Below are 9,128 nucleotides of genomic sequence, written 5' to 3'. Positions count from 1 at the left end.
ACACTCGTGCAGTCACTTTTCCTCTTAATTTTTAACAATTGCTCTCATAACACACGTGTAGTTTGTGACACTCGTGTAGTTGCTTTTCTTCGTAACAGTTGCTCTTATGACACACGTGTAGTTTGTGACACACGGACGAGCTTTCGTGACATACGTCGCTCTCGTGACATACGCGTAGTTCGCGTGACCAAAAAGCAGCCGAGTTGCCTAAGCAAAGGCATATTAAAAGGACTGCACGCGGGTTCTTGTCTAGTCTGCTTAAGGCGTCGAGGTGTGTGTTTGTGTGCGCTAGGCTTAAAGTATTATTCAACCTTATACGCTAAATTGTAGCTTTGCAATAATGTCTAAAAACGAGCAAAGTAACGTTGATAATTCTGAAAATTCTACTAGCTTAGTGAATTATAACCGCCAAGCTTACGGGCGAGATTTCGTTCACGAAAATGTTAACCGATATGTAAAACAGTTCGAACGTGGTAAAGAGGAGTCGGAGCGAGAAGAAAATCGGAAAAAGCGAATTCAACAAGTGAAAGATATTTCTAACAACTTCTATACCCTTGTCACGGACTTTTACGAATATGGCTATGGAAGATGCTTCCACTTTGCACCGGTTCTGAACGCGAGTTCCTCCATGCGCGACTGTATCTTGGCGTACGAGAGAGGAATAGCAAGGACTATAAAGGCAGGGCAAGGCATGAAAATTCTGGTAAGTGAAACCTTCTTTGGCTAGGATTTTTAAGTGTGTATGCGATATGAGTTCCATGAAATTTTAAAAAAATATATACTTTTGATTAGTGGGATTTTTTATTTATGAAATGCGGCGCAAGCGAACATTTTTATAAGTTAAAATACATTCACTATGTATTTCAAAATGTCAAAAATTTGCCGGCTTATGATTGGCTGAGATCCATCACACCACCGATAACTGTATGCACCGAGCGCGATGCGATATCAAAATGATGAATAGTAATTAGGACTCTGTATGAAATTTCGGTTCCATGAACGTTTTTTAAAAAAAAGCTAATAGCATTTCTTGATCAGTGGAACATGGGGAAAGGAAGATGTCGAAATCCATCGATCGTTCATTGGATAATAGCTATCACTCCACCGAACACATTAAAAACCGGGCTTTGCTTTGCGTGCAAAGAGGCATGCTTCATGTACCAAAGGTCAAGTATGAACAACGAACTGTGGATACAAGGTTCATGAGCTGTGAAACGTCTGATCGTGTTTGAGTTACATGTTGCATTGCCCTTCAAATGTTCATTGATACTCTAAAATCTTATTAAACTGATATAAAAATCGTTAACATGCATAATAGGCGCTCTCGGGGCTGCTCAAGCGGGTTAAGGGGACGAGATATGCTATTTCGCTATTTTTATTTTATTTTGTTTTGTTTTGTTTTGTTTTGTATTATCCTCGCGTGTCTTGTCCTGCGCGCTCGCACCTCAAAACCCGCTCGAGCACCCCCCCACTGATGCGCCTGTTGCGCAGGCTTTAAGAGTCTTATCGATACCAGCTGATATAATTAAAACTACAGTAAAAAAGTCCACTGGCTTAAAATAATTATCAAAAAGAATATGAGCTTTCGGCTGTCGCTTTATTCTTTTTTTAGAAAATAGTCATCATATTAGCGCATTTTACCTTCGCTCTAGTTCTTCTTATTTTTTCTTAGTGCCATTTTTGCACAGTTGACTTCCGATAACTCGATCCTTCAAGGGAAATTGCGAATAGTTCGAGTTAATGGGAGTTCGAGTCAGTATCCGGAGTTGAAAACAAATGACCGGAAATAAGGAGAAACAGTTTTTACTGATTTTTCATCCATACAATGTACAGGGTAGCAAAGGGGGTGTCGTGATCCCGTTTCACGCACAAATTTTAACCAAATTCACATGTCACGTGTACTTGAAACAGCAGAATTCACGAATACCGTATTTTTTCTAGCTATTTTCACGCGTCACGGTATAGTTTTTACCCTATTTTCACGCGTCACGGACAAATTTTTGCCCTTTTCACGTGTCACGTATAAACCCTTTGCTACCCTCAATGTAGACCAGTGTACATTTTAAACAAATTTAATAATTAGAGTAGCGTTGCGTGACGTCCCAAAAAGCGGCTGCGAAGGAGACTAAGTATAAGTATAGACAGGCTGAAAGAAAAAGAAACAATATATTTCTAAATCACTGTATAAATCAGAATGTAACGTAACGTAAAACAAAGCAAATCAGCTGCGAACTATGCAGGTTTCAAAGAGAACAACTCCATAGGCTACTGCTGCAGAGTTTATGCGATTTACTTTTTCGAGAAATAGCCGTTCAGTTAATTTAGATTAGATTAGATTTTAGATTTTTAGATTTTTATTATTTCACACTATTAACAACAATTAAGCAATATTAACACTATTTACAGAAAATGCAATAATAAAATAAGGAAAATATACAATAGATACAAAACCAAAATAAAATGTGCTCAGTGACCAAAGAAGCATAAGCTATCGTGTTGGTCACTGACACGTTCAAAAAAACAGACAAGACACATAAATTACTAGAAATAATAGAATATGAATAACAAACGTATGTAGAATAAATATGTTAAAAGATGAATAAATCAAACTAAATATAAGCTAATATGCAGAAAACAACGAAATTATCCACAAGAGTAGGATTGTTTTTTTAAGAGATAAATTTTATAGTGCTTGTAACTGGAAGTATAAGGCAGTTTTTTCAAATCAGTTGGAATAGTTTCCCAAAGTTTTGATGAAACAAAAGAGAAGGTAGATAATCATATCCAAGGTCAGATTTGAAAGAATTGGTATCAACCTCCACAAACAAACAGAACAGCCGTAGCACGTCAATGGCGTGGCACAGGTCTTGTTTTGAGGGGCGTTCTGACTCATGTACGTTTTTATTTTAAAAATAAATTCAACGTTTTGGACTACAGTACACTGTTTTGACTTGTCACGTATTGACAGACATGTTTCGAGTTATCGAAGGTAAAACTATAAAGAAAATGACCTGAAGGGAAACGAACATTGGTTCGAGTTAGCGGGAGATTCGAGTTATCGAGGGTTTGAGTTACCTAGGGTAAAATTACAGTAAATGCATGACAGAAATCCAGGGGAAATCGAATTTGCTTCGAGTTAGCACGAGGCTCGAGATAGCGAAGGTTCGAGTTATCGGGAGTCAACTGTATTTATTCTATTCATTTATCACTCCATTTTTATCCGTCGAAGGCTGTAGAGCGACCAGCCGAAAGCTCATTTTTCTTTTTAAAATTTTAAGCCAGTTAACGTTTTTACCTTAGTATAGTTGATGGTAGTCAAATACAATGAATAGTTGTTTGTTTAAAAATGTATTTTTTAATTCCATTGTTTTCATCATCAACATGCATGGCAGCTGCCAAAAATACCGATTGAAACATTGTACATAATTGCTCGATTGTCTGCTAAGTCCCAATTCTTTTACCCTTTAAATAAAGTTTTGAAAGAAAAGGTAACCCTTTAATATACAAAAAAATAAAAAAAATAAAAAAATCTTTAATATACACCTTCCATAGAAAATGGTACCCCTTCCATAGTCCTTCAAAGGAAGCACTCTTCGCTATACCCTTGAAATAAACTACAGTTAAGGGGATCTCCACAGAAAAGCCGATCAAGGGTTACCACTTATGATGTTAACCAATCAATAATATTCATTCTTTAGTTCGTTTTGTGGCGGAAGTCAAGGTACCTACTGATGTTTCCCTTGCCCTCTTTTGTACTTCAACTCGTGAAATCGCTATCCTTTTTTATTAAAAACTAGAAATGGTATATTGCAATTCCTGCTTTTTGATTGGTTAACAGGCAATGGTATATGAGCTCATATACCATTGACCACAAATATGGTAGCCAAAATGCGTCAACGAAAAAAATCTGAAGAGCTCAAATATTGCAATTCTTTGGCCTTTTTTTAATAAAACAATTATTCCACTCGCGCTTGTTGGATATCCCCCCCCGAGATCGTTAAAGCCAACTCGGTGCTACGCGCCTCGTTGGCTATCTACCATCTCATATCCAACAAGCGCGAGTGGAATAATTGTTAAATATTCCTCCAGCCTCAAAAAGGTACCCCTTTCAGGCGGAGCTGCTGCTGCTACAGCTACTACGCTTGTGTAAGGAGTTTAGATAATAAAATAATAGATTAGAGTAATATAAAAGTAAAAGCGCTTTAATTAAGGGATACGAAAAAATCCTGATGATATTCACATGTGCTTTAGGACGCCGGCTGTGGTGTAGGTGGACCCATGATAGAGGTTGCCAAGTTTTCTGGGGCACAGGTAGTTGGCCTGAATCCCTGTGAATATCAGCTCAAGCGAGTGAAGTATCACATTGAGCAAAACAACATGCAGGAATATTGCAGTGGCGTTAAGGTCAGTTTTAAAAGCTTTCACTTAATTGTCAGTGCGACAAAAACAAGTCAATGAACAATCCCTTTGTTTGCAGTACTTGTTCTGTGAACTGGTTAAGAAATCGACCACATGTTAACATGGTCTACACATTTTATCACAATCTCAGTAGCATGCATGGTATATTGCAGTTTTGATTGGCTAACAGGCTATAATATGTGCATATATACCATGGTGCACAAGTTTGGCAGGCGTACGCGTCAGTATGAACATCCAGGGAGCTCAAATATTGTAATCCTTTGCTTGTTTTAATAAAACAATTATTCCACTCGTGCATGTTGGATATGAGATGGTAGGTTGCCAACTCGGCGCTCCGCGCCTCGTTGGCTATCTACCATCTCATATCCAACGCGCGCTAATAGAGCATATAGAAATGACGCCATGTAATGTTCAAAACTCAAGTAGAACCACGAGTCGTCAAGCTAGTGGCTTCACTGCAATGTTTTGGACATTTAAAACCGTCATTACTATGGGCTATAAGAATATAGACCTTGAAGAAATGAAGTCGATTTGTTTTATACAACAACATTGAAAATTTGCCGGCGAATTAGATGGAAAATCAGCGCGAAGTCGCGCGTGTGTGTGACAGCTTGTAAAATCACAGTTGCTTTACTTGAAGCCGTCGAATATGTGGGAACTTTCACCCTAAGTATTTCAATTGATATTTGTGCACTTGCAGGACTTTGGTTTTTAAAAATTAGAGCGGCGACAATTACTCGAGTTTTCCAAAATTTGCCTTACGTTTCGTTACAGGCGATGTCATAATCATGGTCTATACTTTCATCGATCATAGCTCTTGACCAATGAGCGCGAGAAAATTTTCTCAGTTATTGTGTAAAATATCTTCGTCTTTTTTATAGGGAGATTATCACCACATGGAGTTCGATGACAACACTTTCGATGGCGGATATGCATTGGAGTCCACCCTCTATGCACGTGACCCAGAAATTGTGTACAGAGAGATACTGCGCGTGCTCAAACCAGGTGCTATCTTTGTTGACTCCGCTTGGGCCATGACGGACTCCTTTGACCCGAACAATGCGGAACATGTGAAGATCAAAGAAGACATTGAAGTAAGTTATGATAAGGGCAATATGATTAAAAAGTTGAGATTAAATTCTCCTCCTTCAGATCATGTCTGAGAGATAATTGCAGTGTCTGTTGTCTACAGGCAGATAGGCCTTCTCGATTATGCTAGTAAAACTGGCATTTAATGCTACTAGAAATTCTCGCATAAAGCCAAAAAATGCTAGAATAATGCCTGATTTCTTTAAAAAATGCCATTTGAATTCCAAAGAATGCTTTGCTTTTTTTCAAACAAAACGTACAAGCTCTTACATTATATGCTCAAATCAACAACAGGTGATACTTAATAATTGTTTGTTTATAAAAAAAATAAAAAAATAAAAAAAAATTATTTAAAAAAAAATAAAAATATATATTTTTTTAAAAAAAATAAAAAAACACACACGAGTAACACAACACAAGTAAACAAGTAACACAACGCACAAACAGTCGAAACAGACAGAAAACAATCAAATTAAGTAATCAAAATTGTGAAACTTTAGGATTATTTGTCCTTCTGAGTTCTGAGTGCTGAAATCTGGATCACAGTCATGAAAAATGACAGAAAATGCTAGCAATTCTTTTTCAAGAAAAAACGGAAAAAATGCTCGTTTTCCCCAAAAAAATGCCGAAAAAAATGCTAGCATAATCGAGAAAGGCGTACAGGCAGACCACCCTATGTGTTCGTTATGTTGGAATCAATGTTGACTGCTTGCAGTCTGTTTTTCTCTCGAAATTTAGTAAGGGAGTGTGACTCTCGGCGAGGGTTTAAGATGCGCAAGGAAGGATTGGGGCGAGACAAGAGTGCGCGCGCGATCGAGGAAAAACATCTTTTCTTGTCTCGCCCCAAGCCCCTTCTCGTCCCTCGTCCTTCCGCCAGTTCAACCAGTTTGTTCGCGTTCCTGCTATAACCGCGCGCTCCTCGGACCCTAAGAGAAAAGACGGACTACCAGTAGTCTAGAATCAATGGCGCATATAGAAGATATATAGAGAAACATTACGTCGGCTTCGATTTACTACAAAATATAAAATTTACTCTAAATAATTCAATAAAAGTTAAGATGAAATGTTGAATGAGTCTTGTGTCATGTTTTATTGCCGCCCCTAGATCCTCAATCTATCCACAATTTAGGCAGGCGCTGTATTTGCGGTATTGTTGCGTAATGTTTCACATGATATTCCTGTTTTCTTTAGATTGGAAATGGAGTGGCCGATATGCGAACCCAGGCTGTCCTGTTGGAGGCAATCAGAAAATCTGGACTGGAGATCGTAGAGTACAAGAATGCGCATTGTGATGGGGAGCTTCCATGGTAATAACTAGTACTTATATATTATATAAAGGGGGAACAAGGGGGACTAAACCAGCCGCCACCCGCACCTATTACTCCAACTTCCCGTACTTTTTTCACGCTGCACGCTCTTTTCCGTAGTGGATTACTCCTAAGGAAACCCGCTTCTCGCCCTCTCATCTGCCGCCTCCCACCCCTTTTCAGCCTGGCTCCTTATACATACATACATACAATTTAATTGCGCTCCCTGAAAAGGGCTTTTCAGCAATGTAATGTCAATGCAATGTCCTTCCCCCCTGTCCCCCCCTCCCCATTATATACTACGTAGTTGAACGGTTCCAATATAATGACACCTCTCCCTTATTTCTAATGTCCCAGTAACTTCAGGAAGGCATTTAAGATTCTGTTCTCATGCCGTGAAAACATACAAGCTTGATGTATATGCTCGACCTAGAGAGTGCCATAACTGCAACAACCCACGTCACATTTTATCCCTAGGGGGTGATTTACGAGTTTCCTTGCATACTCATGGCAAACGCACTGGGCCTGACGACCTGGAAAGGGACCTCGTTTCCCAGTCGTCCCCTGCGAGATGGGATGTGAAGTCACTCATGAATAAGGCTTGTCGGTAGAATTCGCGTTCGGTCCCAAGCCTCCTCTGCTCATTTGCATAGCACGAATTGGACTGGGTACGAGGCTGCGGGTGTCCCGCTCGTCTCGAGCTCCCCAACTTTTACCTCCCCAGTCTCTTATCTACAAGACTGGCATAGCATGTTAAAAATATTTTTTCTGTTCACTTCTGACACAGGTACACATTCCTCGTTGGAAAGCACGCTTTCTCTCTTGATGCTTTTAGAGTGTCGTCAGTTGGTAGAAAGCTCACGCACTTCATGCTGTCAGCCATGGAAATGCTGCGAGTTGTACCACAAGGCTCCACTGCCGTGCACACTGTGCTGCTGACCGCTGCTGATTCTCTTACACAAGCGGGAAAGAAAGATATATTTACACCCATGTTTAGATTGGTTCTTAGGAAGCCACTATAAATGCTTGAAAAAAAAAAGAAATTATAACCTACCTGTGTGCACCAATAATGAAATACTGTACTGTACATTGAAAACCAGCAGAGGGGTAACACTGTTTTTTCAGCAATGTATTCATCGAAAGAATCGATGTAAAATCAAAAAATAACTAGGGGCACTCAGAACTGAATTTTTTTATCACTGAATTTAAGAGAAATTTGTTCTTTAAAAGTGACTAAATTAAAGTTATTTCATACGAACAAACAGTATTTGTATTTTTTTTTTCCTTTATAAAGCAGGCAAACTGTTCTACTTTCTGGTGGAACTAGGGTTCGTTTAGGGAGGACATAGGTGGGGTGTAAAGTAATTGGAATCAACTAAATCGACCGTTTTAAAATCCCTTTGCTATCCCTTTGCTGTCACCGCTTTTAAGCAGTTGATTTGATTAAGATTTTGAATTCTTTGTCAGAGTGATTTCACTAAACCCGGGAAATAGTTATTACACTTTTTGATACTATTAGACACTTATTCCATTGTTTTCTTTTGTTTATTTTTGACCATTAGGTACTGACTGGTAGATAGTGTTTCACGGGTTAAATGAAATCACTCTAAAAATCTTGCCAATCAAATTACGTGTCCCAGGAGCGACGCGGCTCCAAAAAGACTGATTCAAGTAAGGCCATAAACAGGCTTTCTAATCGGGAATGGATTGAAGATAAATGGCCGGCGAGTACCAGACATGGTTGCCACAGACATCAGATTTCAAAATTCCCTAATAAAAATAAAGCTTCCTTGAGCAAATCAATACATAATGCCAGATACAGTAGAGGCCTCCAGCCCACTAAATAAACACCATCGCTGAGATCATATTGACCTGGAAAGTTTTCTTCCAAAAATCAATCAATCAGTCAGTCAATTAATCAATTAGTCAATCACTCACTTAATCACTCACTCAATCAATCAATCAATCAATCAATCAATCAATCAATCAATCAATCAATCAATCGATCAATCTGGTGTTATAATTTCAATTTTCCTTGAGTCAACAAAATTCCCCTGCCATTTCCCTAAACTTCAAGATTGTTTTCCCTTGACCATTTCCAGACCTGTGGCAACCCTGATAGAGGGGTAGAGGGGAGGGGGGATCTTCCCCTGTGAGATCTATCTCCACTGGGGAGCCTGTTTACTGGCTAAACACATGTTAATAAAATTTTAAAGGTGTCAGTAAAAATAAACGTACTGCATTATAAGAGTGAGCTACTTTGGTCCCAGTGATAGAATGTACTTAACAGTGGCGCGCGGCCGGGGCAACGAG

General features: G+C 39.0%; 1 protein-coding gene across 1 annotated transcript; it reads left to right on the top strand.

Moving 5' to 3' along the window:
• The first annotated feature begins 219 nt into the window (after positions 1–219).
• On the top strand, positions 220–7,858 carry LOC144666967 (uncharacterized). The gene is made up of 5 exons (XM_078528420.1): positions 220–703; positions 4,252–4,404; positions 5,301–5,513; positions 6,700–6,815; positions 7,603–7,858. The coding sequence occupies exons 1-5, from the start codon at positions 341–343 to the stop codon at positions 7,835–7,837; spliced, it is 1,080 nt and encodes a 359-aa protein (XP_078384546.1). The 5' UTR covers positions 220–340; the 3' UTR covers positions 7,838–7,858.
• The last annotated feature ends 1,270 nt before the right edge of the window (positions 7,859–9,128 follow it).

This window comes from Oculina patagonica, chromosome 9, assembly GCF_052425735.1.
Source record: "Oculina patagonica isolate OP01 chromosome 9, crgOcupat, whole genome shotgun sequence".
NCBI lineage: Eukaryota > Metazoa > Cnidaria > Anthozoa > Scleractinia > Oculinidae > Oculina > Oculina patagonica.
Note: the sequence above shows the minus strand (reverse complement) of the source record. Positions and strands in the feature narration are given on the sequence as shown.

Coding starts and splice junctions, on each gene's coding strand:
- LOC144666967 (XM_078528420.1), top strand. CDS start 341: ATGTCTAAAAACGAGCAAAGTAACGTTGATAATTCTGAAAATTCTACT. Junction 704..4,251: donor GGCAAGGCATGAAAATTCTG/GTAAGTGAAACC, acceptor CATGTGCTTTAG/GACGCCGGCTGTGGTGTAGG. Junction 5,514..6,699: donor AGATCAAAGAAGACATTGAA/GTAAGTTATGAT, acceptor TGTTTTCTTTAG/ATTGGAAATGGAGTGGCCGA.